The following is a 17,549-nucleotide window of genomic DNA, read 5'->3' on the forward strand; positions in this document are numbered from 1 at the left end:
TCCCTAAAGACTCCCTGGCAGACGCAGGCCAGCTTATTCATGTTTTGACTTTGATTTCATTAATCTCTAATGGCCTTTTGCGCAAAGCCATTACATCAGCAACTACAGGTTCAACGTGAGCGCTAACATTCTCCACATTTTTAATTTCGTCATCTTGATTTTTTTTTTTGTATGTGTGTGTAAGCATGAATTACTCACACGCCATCTGCTCTCAATGCCTGTATTTTGCATGCTTTACTCCCCCCCCCCCCCCCCCCCCCCCCCCAACCACAATTATGCGTCCATCCATTTCTTCATAACTTCTTGTCCTTTGATGGCTCATGGTGAGCCTGGAGCCTGTCCCAGGAAGTCCTGGGCACAGAGAAAGTCATACCCTGGACAGGGAGCCAGTAAATACAGTTCTTTGGAACTGTAAGACAGGCATGAGAATAATCAATCAGGAGCTTATTTATCTTTAATATTTATTTCAATAAAAGAGGAACTTCATCATGAATTTGGCTGCTTAACTCATGTTTTCATTAAGGTATTTTTACAAGTGTTCCTTCTGTTTGGAAGTAGCCTGCCTGGCCATAGGCTAATAAACTCATAATGTTTTTTTTTCCCTTTTAGGGAGAAAACTGGGTTACACATTTGACAACAGAAATTTCCACAACGTATCCCTGGGCCAGGGACAGGAGGTGGTGGCGGAGCAAGTGCTGGACCTGGCAGCCAAAGAGGGCCACTGGGTAATCCTACAGGTATATGCTAGCTTTGATGCTCACCTATTGCCTCCATTGGTACTGGAAGCGTGGGTTTTATTGCCTGCAAACTCAAATTCAGTGGAAGTTTGGAAATCCATTCAAAGTTAATGCTTTCAGCTATATGCACAAACAAACCACAACCGGTCGTTATTAATAAAACTCCTAGAAAACAAACGTAAACACTTTAACTGTGATATATGAATGGAGCACACAGCGTCTCTCCTCTGCCAAGGGTAGCTTGAGAGTGGCTGGCTCCTTCCCCTAGGTGATTAATGACCTAATGGGCCTGGCTGTGAAAAAGGGAGAGGAACACATCCAGATTTCCACGCTATCCAATCAGCCGTTCCGGAGAGAGAGCCACATGTCACTACTCAGTCGATTAGATTGGAAAGGTGTGCTTGAAATGTCAGAACACAGACTTTTAATGCATTAATGCATTTGAAAACCTGAAATTATGGGCTATTTAAAGAGAAAATAAAATTAAACATTAAACATAATAAAATTGACCAGGCTTTGTAAATAGCTTTACTATTTACTGCAGACGACTGTAATTGTCATATTTGTACAGCATGATTTTGCCAGTTATTCTTATACTCGTTGCACTTTTCTCTGAGAAAAAAAGGAAAGTAAGGGCCACAGCCCATAGTTTTTATTTCAGGCGGGTGCTCTTTGCTAAGGCATGTTGCTGAATCTAAATGGGCTGTATTGATGGATATGAATGACACAAAGCGCAGAGACCCACCCCATGTTAGGGCATGCAATTAGTAAAAGTGTAATCCGCAGTGCAGGGCCAGGACTGCAAACATAAGCAGTCGTTTAATTATCTTTGTATAAGAGCAGCAATCAATACCTTTATAAAGGCAGATCCCTTGGCAACTGACTTCCATCTGCTTTATCATCTACGCATGCTATTCTGCAAAATTGGTGAGGCACTCCCCCTGATTTAGCACGCCACTTATGAATTCTGGTTTTGCCCAGAAGATGTAACGATTTTTAAGAGCTCTCCTTCAGTGATGGTTAATTATACTGCACCATGCAGGACTTGGCTCTGGCCAGGCTGAGAGAGATGCAGTCATCCTCTGCAGTAAAAATGCGAATCCGATGCTTAATTTTCTTGAAATTTAATTGCATAAGTTTTATGCCATAAGTTATATGACCTGAGAAATCTAAATGAATAATATAAGGATACTCTGAAGGCACCGATGCGCTGTTGGTCGTCCTTTGGATGAATTTTTATTCATGAACTCTGTTTTCTTTTGTTAGGTGACCATCTAGCACAAATAATACTTGGAGTCCTTTTCTGAAATCAGTGTAAATATGATAGTAAATGTTTTCTAGGCCAGAATTTACAGACCGAAGGGTGCGGGTTGAGTAGTCGGTAAGGGTTCCCACCATGATGGGATTTCTGCTTTAATGGTATTTCACAGATTGTAAGTCAGGTCATGGCATAAACTTATTTAGATAAGATAGCTACTTTTTTGTTATAAATCGTGCTCTTATAAGTGTAGTTTAATGGGTCTTCAAAAAAAAATATTATTAATTAGTAGTGCTATGTGCATGGATTAAAAATAGATTATGAAGAAATGTTTTGACAAAGATTATAAAACTTTCTCAGTAGGGATGCACCTATACCGGTATCGGGCTGTTACTGCGCTCAAATACTCGTACCTGTAAAAATTGTCCGATACCAAAGACCTATACCACTTAATTGCAACATTACGTTAAAACTTAAATCCGCTGCACTTTGTTAGACTGTAAGGTCTGTTCCGCTAAAGTGTCAAAAGGAGGAAGGAATAGCACGCCACTTAACACCAGCAATTCCATCAAATGTCACACCATAGTGCGGAGTACATGGAGTTTGCTAATGCTATCAGAGAAAGCCCACAACAACAAACTATAGCACAAATTATGCAGAAGCAAGAGAAAATGAAACTGAAGCGTTATTTATATCTAACGTTAAATAAATTCAGTTATTTAATTTTAGATATAACTAACGTTTCAGTTTCAGTCCCCAATATAATTACTCCTGGGTGTATGCTTTCTTCCTCCCTATAAAAAAACTAACGCTACCAAGCAGACAAGTCACAGTCCTTGTGGTCTGTGTCACTGTGATGTCTAGATACATTTCAGGGGAGATGCACATCTGGCCATGGTGTAGGGTCTATGGCTATGTTGTACTTACGGTGTCCATTCGACACATCAGCCTATACAGAGAGTCAAGGTTATGTTCCTCTGTAAAAACCTTTCGAGCTGAGAATTGAGAATCCTGATATAAATTATTGTAAAGTAAGTAAATACATACAGTGGAAACTGTTTATATTGATCATGGTTATAGTGATCGAATGCTTATATAGATGAAAAAGCTTGGGACAGAATCATTCCTATAGAAATACTGTCTAAATAATCTACTTATAATAATCAAGTAGTCCACTTACAGTGAAACGTTTGGGAAAAATATTAAAACTACGGTACTTTTTTTTTTTTTTTTTTTACTTTACCTTGATAAGCCTACTTTGCCTTGCGGTAATTAACCTGTTTGCTTCTAGCTACCGACTCAAGGCTAATGCTGCATGCACAGAAAACGTCTCTCAACCTTTCTCTCAAAGACAAATTATACACACATCAAAGCTTATGATAAACTGTCAAAAACGAGCCAACGAGATGCGTCATCAAAACTACATGAAGCTATATTTTATGTACAGTAGGCTACTGTTTTGTAGCGTATTTGAATTATACATATTTTAGTAATTTTATTTGCTCAATACTTTAATTTGATACAGCTGTACTGTATGTTGAGTCAGTAAGATTCAGTAAATAGCGACGCTGTGCATTTTATTACCTTCTAGTTATGTAATAAATGTACAAATGTCAATTACATGCTGTATATATATATATATATATATATATGTGTGTGTGTGTGTGTGTGTGTGTGTGTGTGTGTGTACTCGGTATTTGGCAATACCCAAAGCTCAGGTATCAGTCTGTGGGTAGTGTTTAAGCTGAGTAGTACTAAATTGCAGGTTTTGTGGTTTTATTGCCATATTTACAGAGTACATTTAAATTCTTACTTGCACATATCCTTAATATTAGTACCAATGAATACAATAAATATAGTGATAGCAATCAACAAATGATAACTTATAATACCACTGTAAGCACACTCCAGAAATATATTTTTTATTTGTTTAATTATGTAATTATGTAAATCTCAGCATAGCTCTAATACAGACAATTAATAATTTTAACATTGACTGGGCAAATAGATTTATATATTATCACGATGTGCTTGTAGGCTTCTGAATATTCTGTGTGCAGCTTTATATGTCATTTATTTCCGTGGTTCCTGTGAGTTAGTTTATTTAAGGCTCCTTCTTGCTTTGTGTCCTGCTTGTGATTTTAATTAAGTGCCTTACATTTCAGTCCCCACTGGGCAGGTGCGTAACCCTGTGTCCCATTCGGCGCTGCATCAGGACACATAAATGAAATTTAATTATATTTAATAACACCATTGTTCCCTTAATAGTTCTGAAAATGCTGATAGCTATATGTTATAGAAGTAGTAAAAGCAGTAGCAGTAAAAACTTTTTTTCAAAGTTGCCCCATCACATTCATTCACAAATAAGCAGTATGACAAAGTTTTAATAATTCTAGAATACATAATAGACAAAATGGGATTTAAATCAGTGTTCCAATTTAAAAGTAAATGTGTGAGTACTGTAATTATCCAAATACAAAACACATGAGTAAATAAAGGGTAGCAAATACATTTGAAGAAGATGCTTACACCCAGGTATGGCTCATTACATTAAGTAATCCACATGCTATGGTGAGATTGGGATAGGATATTAGGAAAAGACGGTTATAATCGGTTATGGACTACATGACTGAAAACAGATACTCCTTGGCTGTGGTTCAAGATGCAAGGGAAAACAAATGAGCACCTCTGAACTCGCTGTGTGAAAATATCAGTCTGAGTTATGGGCAGACGGTTTCATCAGGAACAGCCAGGTTTAAACTTTACATATTGGAGCACTTCATCGTAATATGATTCCCATTCCAACACTGTTGCTCTAAAGTACTTAAAAATGATATATTAAGAATGACACAAAAAATGCAGTTAACATGAATTCATATTATACAGTAATTAAAATGAAAAGGAGTAGCAGAAGATACAGTGCAGGATACAGTGCAGGATACTCCACTGATGCTCCAAGATCCCCTCCATTCTGATCCTTAACCATTAGAACTAAGAATTGAAATGGTGCTGCAGCCGTGTTTCCAGTAGCCAATGACTGCCAGTGGCTTGGAAGGTCAGTTTGTACTATTGCTGCGTTAGAGGTGTGAACGGTGGAGAAAAACCTTGCAGTTCATGTTCCTGACATTTGCACTAAACGCAGCACCTAGTCATGGAGGAACACTGAGATAGAACTGCTGAAATATGAACATCCATGATAATATACTGTAACGTGTAGCAGCCTCAGCAGAGGTTTTTGAAGCTAATACAGTAGGGTAGGCTAGCATTAGCTCTTCTAAAATAGTTGGTCTTCAGGATGGACTGATATACCATAATTCATGTCAAATTATAGAGGTGCATCACACACAGTTTGGCAAATTTCTCCTAGAAGATTGGTAGCATTCTAGACAGAATCTTTGCCAAGGCATGTTAAAGCTGTTCACAGTTTACATTATATTGCTCCAATTCCCTGTTGACTTATGAGATACAATTTTTGTAGTTACTTGCAATTTTGATGCATGGTACCGATAAAATAAACCAGAGTTGTTAAAGTCCATCCATCCATCTTTTAAACCTTCAGTGTAGTTCAGGGTCATGGGGGAGGTGGGACACAAAGCAACATTATGGAGGAGGGGGGTCATCACAGGGCAACATTATGGAGGAGGGGGGTCATCACAGGGCAACATTATGGGGGAGGGGGGACATCACAGGGCAATATTATGTGGGAGGGGGGACATCACAGGGCAACATTATGGGGGAGGGGGGACATCACAGGGCAATATTATGTGGGAGGGGGGTCATCACAGGGCAACATTATGTGGGAGGGGGGTCATCACAAAGCAACATTATGGGGGAGGGGGGGACATCACAGGGCAATATTATGTGGGAGGGGGGTCATCACAGGGCAACATTATGGGGGAGGGGGGACATCACAGGGCAATATTATGTGGGAGGGGGGACATCACAGGGCAATATTATGTGGGAGGGGGGACATCACAGGGCAATATTATGTGGGAGGGGGGACATCACAGGGCAACATTATGGGGGAGGGGGGACATCACAGGGCAATATTATGTGGGAGGGGGGACATCACAGGGCAACATTATGGGGGAGGGGGGACATCACAGGGCAATATTATGTGGGAGGGGGGACATCAAAGGGCAACATTATGCGGGAGGGGGAATGTCACGGTGTAACATTATGAGGGAGGGGGAATGTCACGGTGTAACATTATGGCAGAGGTTACAATGGCACCTGTCAAGGTGAATAGAATATATTAGGCAAGTGCTCAGTCAGTTCTTGAAGTTGATGTGTTGGAAGCAAGAAAAATGAGCAAGCGTAAGGATCTGAGTTGACTGGTCCATATTGTGATGGCTAGAGGACTGGCTCAGAGCATTTCCAAAGCGGCAGGTATTGTGGGGTGCTCCTGGTATACAGTGCTTAGTACCTACAACACGTTGTCCAAGGAGGGCCAACTTGTGAACCACCAACAGGGTCATGGGTGCGCAAGGCTCGTTTATGCGCGTGCAGAGCAAAGGCTAGCCCATCTGGTCCGATCTCACAGGAGAGTTACTATAGCACAAATAGCTGAAAGGAGTGTCCTGGCTATGCTAAACATGTGTCAGAACACTCTGCGTGTGGGGCTGAAAAGCCACAGACCAGTCTGAGTGCTCATGCTGATCCCTGTCGACCGCCAGAAGCAGCTACAATGGTCTCTTGTGCATGAGAATTAGACCATGGGGCAGTGGAAGGTGGTCTATTCTGATGAGCTACATTTTGTTTTACATTGTGTAGACAGCCAGGTGTGCATCGTTTACCTGGGGAAGAGATGATACTAGGAAGCACTATGGGAAGAAGGCAAGCTGGCAGAGGCAGAATGATGCTCTGGGCGATGTTCTGCTGGGAAATCTTGGTCCTGGCATTCACGTAGATGTTACTGTACTTTGACACACACAATCTTACCTAAACATTGCTGCAGACAAACTATAGCAATGGTATTTCCCCCTTCATGGCAACGGTATTTCCTAATGGCAGTGGCTTTCAATGGAATTATGCATCCTGCCATACTGCAAAAATTGATCAAAGCTGGTCTGAGGAACATGAAAAAGTGTTGATCTGGCCTCCAAATTCCCCAGACCTCATGATCAATCCAATCAAACATCTCTGGGATGTGTTGGACAAATGAGTCCAATCCATGGAAGCCCCACCTCACAACTTAAAGAATTTAAATAATCTGCTGCTAACGTCTTGGTGGCAGATACCACTGAACACCTTCAGAGGTCTTGTGGAGTCCACACCTTGATGAGTCAAAGATGTTCTTGCAGCACCAGAGGGACCTACACAAAATTGGGCAGGTGGTTTTAACGTTACGGCTGATTGACGTGTATGCTTCAGCATACCAACCAAACAATGATGCAAAAATCCAAAGAGTTATTTAATTTATTACGAGAATAAAACTATATGTAGGCAGCTGAATAGTTAAGCAGCAGCTGTTAATTAGAGAAAGCCTGCTGTTGCCAGATCTAAAGCTATATGCCTTTAAGCCATGTTTGAGTATCGCAGGAATAACTAGCTTTTCTGCTGTAATTAACTGACTGTTTATATGCTAGTACATATTCAGCTGCTTTTGCTTGTTTAGAATATAAGTTGTATTGTTGTAATTGGCTGATAATAAACATGGATTTTTCAGTAAACAATTTAAAGAACTTTTGCATATATGCTTTAAATTCAGCATTAGAACTAAAAAAACAGGATTATAGCTAGGATTATACAAACTAGGATTATAGCTATTAAAGCTATATTCATTAAATGTGTAATAAGCTTCTCTTGACGTGTTTGTTTGTATGACTGCGTATTTATTTATTAAATTTATCAGTGTTACACTTTTTAGCTATTTAAGTCTGACAGTAAAGTTTATGAATTATTTCTCAAAGTCGATGCAGCAAATTCTGTATCCATTTCTCAGGTAATGCAGTAACATGTACAGTACATTCACAGAAATACATATATGCACAGTAAAAGTTTAATATTGGTTAGTATAATCTTTTTAATAGAACCAGAGAATCTTTCTTTGTTAATTTTTTGAGTTTGTGTTAACGATAGGCGAAGTGATGGACTTTTAAAATTTCTGCCATCTCTTGATGTGGTGAACTGCACCAGAAAGTGCCCTTTGCTGAGTTTACTGCTGTCGCTCCAATCTTCCTCGCTGTCTTATTCACTTTGTCAATCTTCGGTTGTGCCACATTTGTCATGGAGCAGCACAGCTGCTCAGTGTCCTGTAGGGCAAGCATGCGATAAGTAAACAGGACTTATATTTTGCAGAATAGTCTCCAGCTCACATAACCATTGCTGCTGTCAGAAGCTATTTGAAATTATGGCAAACCCTGTTGTTATATCTGTGCTGATGTATACGTAAGATGTTTTCATTTTCTTTTGGGGAAACAGGTTTTGCGTTAGTTTTATTGTTTCACACAAGTGGTATCATCCACTATAGTGTTAAAGTTTCTATGGATCTTCAAAATCAGTGTTTATTGTTTTTACCATGAAAGGCCATTTAGTTTGATTATCTGTTTTAAATATCCAAACACTTTATTAAACACATAAATAATGGTAAGTTGCCACAAGTGTCTTTTGAAAGATTAGGAAGAATGTTTTTGGAAGAAATAGTTTGATTTTATGTTTTGTTATATTATACCTATGTGTGCCTATGTTATTTTATCAATATGGCTGAATGGTATTCAGAAAGACATCCCAATAAATGAGTGTTTAAATTGTATTATTGTACACCTTGAACCTTATAGGGATTTTTATTATGGATTTTACTGCTAGGCCCACAAAGCTGAGGGGTATCAGAGGTGTTGAGAATGAATAAAATGCCTTTAGGGTACAGAGAGTTGGAATCTTATTCACTTGGCTGAGACGAATAGCAGATGGCCTTTTAAAATTAGAAATCGCTACATTTAGGACTATGGACCATCTTTTTTCGTCATGGCATCCATCATTTTTGTAATTTCCTAAAGTAGCAATAGGTTTCTGGTAATTCTGAATGTGTTTTTCGTGTTTTTATGATCCTCAGATACTTTACAGTTTTGCCGTTATTTAAAGTGGATATCACTAATCTTCTTATTAATAAAGAGCTGCAAATGTAGCTACTTAGTTCAAATGTTATGGAATGCATGAATCTAGATATTTATATGCACTGTAATTTTAGTTCAGACCCTTCTCCCTGCAGTATGGCTTAAATCTCAGAGCCATAAGGACGGTAATAATTGGATAACTGCAGAGTATATTTCTCTTTTGTGATCCACAAATTCTTTTGTATCTTCCATTGAAATCGGCATTGTTTAAATTCAGAAATAGCTACTGGTTAAAAACAGGTATAGTGAACTATAACAGCAACAACAATAATAATAATAAGTGGAAATTGAAAATTAAAAAATACAAGAAACACGAGATGCAAAGATCACGGCGTGATATCACGTGAGAGGCTGCCGTAGTCACACTTGGTGTCCGCCATCCAGCACTGTACATGCATTTTATACAATAATGTCTTACTAAACCTTTTGTCTGCCGTCTGCTGGCCTTTGTGTGTCATCTGCAGCTTTTGCAGAACTCCCAAAAAAGGTTCCATTTAATTTTTTATGCTTGCCCTGCTATATATTGAAGTCACGATGCTAAAGGGTCGACTGGAACAATGCTTAAATGTTCTGTTTAACTCTTACCATTAGTTTTATCATACCGTGATGTACATATAAAAATAAATCTTATTATTGTTAACCTGCTGAATTTATGGTGTTAATGTGATATGAGGTACTACCACTATAAGAAGCTATATTCTAATCGTATTTCTAGCTGACCATTAAAAGCTCACATGGTACAGCACCCTGCAGTAGCATGAGTACTGCAATCCTTAGGTCATTGGGTTGATTCTGGCTTGTAGGAATGCAAGTCTTTAATTAATATCCCCCTGGAATCAATAGAGTTTGTCTTTTCAATGGCTAGTAGGTATGCCTGTGAACGTAAACAGCGTGCTCCTCATGTCGTTATGCCTGAAAGCATACAGCACACAGAGGCGCTTCATAGCTTAGCAAACTATGTGAGTAAGCATTGCGATGGCTAAGATGTCTGATCTATGCAGTTAAGCTAATGGTAGAATTTTCAGTGTCAGATATGGTAGTTCCATAGACAGTCAAATGCCTGGGAGTTACACTGTCTAGAGTTTACAAAAAAAAAAGTAACTGGGGAAAAAAGTGGGCAGAAATGCCTTGTTGATTAGTAAGGTCAGAGAGGAATGGGCAGACTCCTGAAAGTTAACAAGAAGGCACTAAGTGCAAAAAATATTACTGATTACAACAAGAGTGTGCAAGAGTGAACAAATAACTCATTGAATAAACTCTGAGGACTAAAGTGGGGTGTATCCGGTACTAGCTAGCTGTATCTAGTACTGTGGGCACAGACACTGTACTTATAGATATATGTATTATTTGAACATTTCCATGGTCTAAAATAAACTGCACTTATCGTTCTTCATTTTTCATACATTTAATTGTGTGTTGCTTTGGGCACTCCTCAACTTTCACCCTGCACAATGGAGCAGATCCCAAGATATTGCTTTAAAACATTTGAACATATTATTCCTCCAGTTGTTGAAATGCCCATGTAATAGCATGAAATTACAGTTATTACAATTCAATAAAATTTTTAAACTATTATTAAATTACAGAAATGTTTGTGTGGTGTGGCAGCCTCTTGCACCTCTCAGGATGAACTACAGTAAGAAATATATATTTTTAGTAGCATCTTCATTGTATGGAAGCGTATAACTGCCGCGACATAATAAAAAAAAAAAAATCAAATTATAATGTGAAAACATCACGTTATAACGACAAATTGTATCACGTTATAACATGAAAATATCACATTAAAACGTAAACATAATATTTTTATGTTATAACGTGATACGGTTTCATGTTATAATGTAAGGTTTTCATGTTATAACATGATAGTGAGAATTTTTTTATTATTATGTCGTGGGAGTAATACGCTTCCGTATTATTGAGATTGTAGTGGCTCCTAAGCATAAAGAAAATATACCTTGTGGTATAAGCAGCTGCAATTGCACATTAAGGGCAGCGACACTGCATATATAGTCCTACTACCAGAAGAGTTCTCTCAGTCAGTTTAAAAATGTTCTCTTTTTAATTTTGAATTAAACCTCTAACACTAGTGGAGTGTTTATGAGTGTATGCTGTGCTGGTCACTGGCCTGCTGATTGACTGTCTTCTATTCTGATCCTTCCACTGCTAGAACATCCATCTGGTGGCTAAATGGCTGAGCACTCTGGAGAAGAAGGTGGAACAGCACAGCGACGGAGGCCACGCAGACTTCCGCATTTTCATAAGCGCAGAGCCTTCCGGCTCACCCGAGGGACACATCATCCCTCAGGGTATCCTGGAGAACTCCATCAAGATCACCAATGAGCCTCCTACTGGGATGCACGCCAACTTACACAAGGCGCTCGACAATTTCAACCAGGTAGCCTTTGACCCTTGCATTCATGCGACTTAAAATGTAAATTCATTACAGCATTTTTGTTTTCCTTTTCCAAAAATGCAGTTGGAAGTTCAACCTACGGGTATCGCCAGCTATGGTTGTCGGTAATGACTGGAATTTAGAAAATGACTGTAAATTAGTAATTATAAATAACATATTAAAAATACAACGAAATTCCAAGAGCTGCCAGCTATTTTGATTATAATTTGCTCCTTCTCTTGATATTGTATGTTATCAACCAATCCCAGAACCCTTTTCCCAGTATATGCTCGTGAGCAATTTGAGACTGCAGCTTAAGCTGTTATCTTATCTGATGGCCCAGCATACCTGATGGCCCGGCATTCTGAGGACTTTCTAAGATAGCAAGACGACATTCCTCTCTTCCCAGTTGTTTGATAGCTAATCAATGGGATGATAATCAAATGCTATAAGTCTCTGCTTATGCAATTTCACATCTATATGGCAAACAAATATAACATTGTATTGAGCATTTTGTTTTATTCCACTGTTCCCTTTTACGATATAAAAAGACTATTTAAATGATTTACGTGTGTCACACTAATAGTATCAGTAGTTTATCAAGGAAAGCATAACATACAATGACACTATACTCTATGCCAAATGAAAATTCAGTTGACTGGAACACTAACAATGGGTGTTATTTAATTGTATTAATATGAATTTATTTAATTTAATATAACCCAAAGCTTATTTGTCACTGGGTATAAGTTTTAAACCTTAACGGGCCAATGTAATGAACATGCTTCTCAATCTTTAGCCTTGATACTTTATTTTAAACTCTTCAGATTGTATTTTATATTATTTCGATGTGTGTGGCCTGGAACAACAAAGATAAGCCCTTAAAACACTACTCTTTATTAAATATTTCATAATGAAGTTCTCATATTTACAAGTGTCAATGATGAATAACCTTTCATCAAAACTACCATTAAGCTGCCATTAGAAGTTTAACTCATTATTTTACTGGGAAAATAAATGTGGATTTTGTGATTGGTTTGCATTTAAGTCAGAAAACAACTAGCCTTCAGGCATCTGAAAGCTTAAAGTACTGACAGTAACAGTTAAAAGGGATTTTAATCCTTGGCTCTATTGGCTTATAATTATTCATCAATCCATAGACATTTGCTGTATCGCTGATGGTTTTGTAACTGGGAACAAATGACAAAGAACAGCTTTTTACTTTGAGGCCATTAGCAATACCATGAGATTTTTTACGGCCGTAAAATCACTTTTAAAAATCATTTTTATTCACGTTGATTTTATTTTTCAGGACACACTGGAAATGTGCGCCAAGGAGAATGAGTTTAAAAGCATCCTATTCGCTTTGTGCTATTTTCACGCGGTCGTGGCAGAGAGGAGGAAATTTGGACCACAGGGCTGGAACAGGAGTTATCCCTTCAACACTGGAGACTTGACAATTTCTGTGAATGTGCTTTACAACTACCTGGAAGCCAATGCAAAGGTAAGAGGCACACACTAGCTGCAGAAGTATATCAAATTAAGTGCAAAATATAGCCAAATGTCAGCCGGAAGCATTTTCAGCTCTGTTTCAGCTCAGAACTTTATAACTGAACCGAACTTCAATAATTAGGAAATTCAATATCCGCAATGTCTTGTCATCAACAACTTGGTCCCGCCGGGCAATTTTTTTTTTCCATAATCTAAAATGTTGTAGAAACCTCTGCACGAAGGTGGTGCTTCACATCAGTGTGACTGAAGTTTCAGCTGCTAGTTTTGACCATAGAAATTGATAAATGTATGGTGGTCTGTGGGTGCAACTAAACTTCCTACTTCAGCACACAGCATCTATATTGAATTATTACATTTTGAAAGAATTTCTAATTCAGGCAGATCTACGTGCTGTTATTAAAGTTATACTTGACTGGATCTATCATCTCTGTACCACCACTGTACTGTCACCTTTAATACCTCAAGGTGAAAGTATTATTGACTGTCAGATACAGGACAAGGTGCAGATACCTTACAGTATTTGTAAATTATTTTTAAATTTGACCTTATCGCTTTTAACCTTTAAGCACATTAAGTTTATATATACACACATACATACATACACACACGGTACTACTCGAAAGTTTGTACACACCTGCCTATAAAAATGTTCATTTGTACTATTGTCTAGTGTTGTAGAATAATTATATCATCAAAGGCATCAAAACTATAAATATGTAACGCATATAAATATGTAACGCATATGGAATTATGCACTAAAAAAACATTGATTTTGTTTGGGGTGGGGGGGTACTCTGTAGGTGGCAGTTCAAATCCCTGGGTCAGCAGGGGGAACCTAAGTTTGGACCCTTGAGCAAGGTCCTTAACCCCAATTGCTCCAGGAGCAGGCTGACCCTACTTTCTCCACTATGCCCATGTCATGAGGTGGCCTCTGGGGGTGCTTTTCCAGCTGTCCTGAAGGCAGTCCTGCACATATGCCAAGGATTCAGCGGCCACATTTCTTTCACTCTCTGAACCTCCCAAACCGTTTCTACTGCATTTAGGTCAGGCAGTCAGGTTATGTAATACACCTTCACCACTCTTCTTTGAAGGTGGCTTGGCATGTCCAAACCTTTGACTGGTATATGATCTGATATATACAATGTATCGCTAGAGCAACAAGCACTTGACAAATCAGGGTTAGTCTGTCCCTGGAGCCAGTGAGATTAAGGGCCTTGTTGAAGGGCCATCCAGTGATATCACCCTGCCAGTCACTGGATTTGAGCATCTGACCTTGCAGTCACAAGCACAGTGTCCCAACCTGCTGAGGCACAGAACAGCTTTCCTAACAATGCTATGAAGCTTTGTGGGTCATATTAAGCTTTGTATGTAACCTAATTCTAGTATTTTCTGTTAAAGGGTTTATTTAAAACCTCTTATCAAAATTCTAAAATGACAGACCTTCAATTACAAAGGAGGACCTTATTTACTGGCTAAATTTGGAAACCTACAATTTAAGCTATGGGCACGAGGCAGCGAACAACCCAGGATGGGGGGCCAGCCCATCACAGGACAATATATATATATATTTGCATATATATATATATATATATATATATATATATATATATATATATATATATTTGCATATATATATATATATATATATATATATATATATATATTATTTATTTATTTTCGAAATTTTGTGTATTTTCTTCTTTAAGCAAATCTATTAATAACCCATCTACTTAGAATTAAACAAAATGTTTTAAATATTGCATATAATTCATCAATATTTTATTTCTCCCAAAATCTCCCAAACTTGGCTATTTGGTCAATCTGAAACATTTTCCATCAAAAGTGTTTTTGGAGTTTGTGTCCCAAATACAACTTGTTTAAATCAGAATACAGAAGTAGAGTACCCTTAATATACTTCTGATGAAAGACCATTTATTATATTTACCATAGCATTTCACATATATTAATTGTGTACAGGTTTATGTATATATATATTTACCTTATTCATTCCACTGATTGATCAGTGATCATTTCCAGTAAGTCCATTTTAGATTGTTATCTATAAGTACCTATACTTATGTGGGCACTTTATTGCGCACGTGCCGCTTTGAATTAAGGAGAACTTAACGTTTTTCTTCTTTGCTACCATGGGGATGATAGCACCATAGTACCAGTTTCTTTAAAAATGAAAAATTATGACATATATCATAAAAACTGCGATGGGCTGGCCCCCCATCCTGGGTTGTTCCCTGCCTCGTGCCCATTGCTTCCGGGATAGGCTCCGGACCCCCCCGCGACCCAGTAGGTAAGCGGTTTGGAAAATGGATGGATGGATGGATGGATGGATGGATGGATCATAAAAACTGGCAATTAAGTTATTTTGTTTGGGCACCAATGAGACAATGTCAGAGTGAACTGTCAACAAGGAACATTCCTTTATAGAACACATTACAGAAACAAACACAGTTCCAGCCAATCACTGACATTTATGAACGGACAACCTGAACCCATCAAAAGCATGGCAAGCGCGATTGAGTTAGCTGAGCATGTCACATGCTACTGCCTTTGGCAACATCATCGAAGAGGTAAGAACTCCCTCAAAAGCAGCTTCAAATGTCGGCGAAGAAAAACACAGCTCAGCAGCCACAAATAGTATGTTTATATAGTGACTCCCACAATCCCAAGGTCACTTATAAAGGAGATATTGTGTATAAAAAAGTTAAAAACAACATCAGTGACGTGGTGGTATTTACTACAATCTAAAGTCTTACATACAACAGACTGGTGCTGTGTACTGTGAACTCTGCTGGACACTACAACTGGTAATTCAGCAGAAAGTGTGGTCCACCCATCCATCACTGTTTTGAGAATGCTGAAAAGTGACAGCTGCTGTATCCTTTTGTTTTAATAACGTATGGAATAATTCGTATTTTTGTTGCATATTTTGTTCAGCTGCAGAGTTGCTTATCGTTTCCAGGTGCCCTACGACGACCTCCGCTACCTTTTTGGTGAGATCATGTATGGGGGGCACATCACGGATGACTGGGACCGTAGACTGTGCCGAACCTACCTGGAGGAGTTCATCAAGCCTGAAATGATGGACGGAGAACTCTGCCTAGCTCCGGGTTTCCCTCTGCCTGGAAACATGGACTACAACAGTTATCACCAGGTTTTACATATTTCTCCCCCCTCATTAGAGGAAACAGTGGTTCAACATGTCACTGGAAATAATGTAGTGTTGAGTACGAAATGGTAGTAGAAAAGTCTACCTCCCCTGTGCTAGTTAAGTATACTGTATTAGAGCCAAGATAGGAATTGGTAGCCTGATGTTACAGCGGTGAAGCATGCAGACCACTTGTGCCTCTTCCTCCATTACATCAGGGAACGAGACATATTTCATTGCTCCAGATCCAGATGGTGCTCATTTGGCATCTTTGCATTGCAGACACAGTCACCACTGTGGGTTTAGTGTTCTTTTTTAGTCTCTGTAAGTGTGAGGAGAATGAGAATTCATTCAGTCTAAAAGAGGCCTTCAAGACTAATACGGAGCCCCGAGCCACCTGCAGGGTTGGGTCCACTTCAGCCATAATGGGGAGATTTGAGGGTTGGGGCGGTCAGTGAGTTACAACTGCAATACAGCCAGCCTTCAAGGGGATAAATTAAGACATTTTTACTATTGCGTCTTACCAGGATTCCTTCTTGCTTTTGCTGTTAATGTCCAGCAGAAGCATCTAGTTAACAATGAAATGGGTTTCTCTCTCGCTTTTTGTCTCTACCTGTGTGTGAAGATGTAAATATAGAGGGATGTAATTTCGGGCAGCGGGGTGGCCATGTCAGGCTGTGCCCAGTGTGCTCGGTTGATTGTTTCTCCAAATCACAGGTTATACAGTGTGAGCGGCAGCCACTTGATTGGCAGGGATGTGGATGAAGGGCATTTTGCGAAGCACAGCAGTGCAAAAGAAAAATGGCAGAGGAGCTGCAGTTTTAATTAAGAAAGCTTTGCATGCTTGTTTACAGCATAATCACCATTAACATTATTATTGTTGTTATTTTTTTTTCCACAAAACCACCTTTTTGTTTTATAATAGTCAACTAACTCATTTGTACATGAATTTTACCTGCGTGAAGAAAAAGGTATTATTTAGTGGGCTGTTTGTGTTGCTTTTCCATCAGTACATCGATGATGCTCTCCCTGCTGAATCCCCGTACCTTTATGGGTTACATCCTAACGCCGAGATTGGATTCCTAACCCAGACCTCGGAGAAGCTCTTCCGGACTCTGCTGGAGATGCAGCCTCGAGACAGCAGTGCAGGAGAGGGCAGTGGGAGTACAAGAGATGAAAAAGTAATTACAGACACTGTAGTACTTTTGTATATATGCGCCGATCTTCTGAAGCATTATGGGCCCCGTTGGCTATTCCCTCTTTTTCAATGGTTTCAGACCAGGATCACGCATATCAACCTTGTACTCTGACTTCTCTGTTAATCAATACTATTACATATGGCTAATTTTTAAACTACATCATTGCCATG

At 38.9% G+C, this 17,549-nt stretch overlaps 1 protein-coding gene across 1 annotated transcript in view; it reads left to right on the top strand.

The window, feature by feature from the left end:
• dnah9 (dynein, axonemal, heavy chain 9) overlaps positions 1-17,549 on the top strand; it is a 119,544-nt gene that overhangs the window by 88,756 nt on the left and 13,239 nt on the right. Inside the window, exons 62-66 of the mRNA XM_049013154.1 lie at positions 610-737; positions 11,281-11,508; positions 12,818-13,009; positions 15,995-16,186; positions 17,191-17,361. Of these exons, the coding sequence (XP_048869111.1) occupies positions 610-737; positions 11,281-11,508; positions 12,818-13,009; positions 15,995-16,186; positions 17,191-17,361 (911 nt within the window). The remainder of the gene's footprint in view (positions 1-609; positions 738-11,280; positions 11,509-12,817; positions 13,010-15,994; positions 16,187-17,190; positions 17,362-17,549) is intronic.

The sequence above is a fragment of the Brienomyrus brachyistius genome, chromosome 5 (assembly GCF_023856365.1).
Source record: "Brienomyrus brachyistius isolate T26 chromosome 5, BBRACH_0.4, whole genome shotgun sequence".
In the NCBI taxonomy this organism is placed as follows: Eukaryota; Metazoa; Chordata; class Actinopteri; order Osteoglossiformes; family Mormyridae; genus Brienomyrus; species Brienomyrus brachyistius.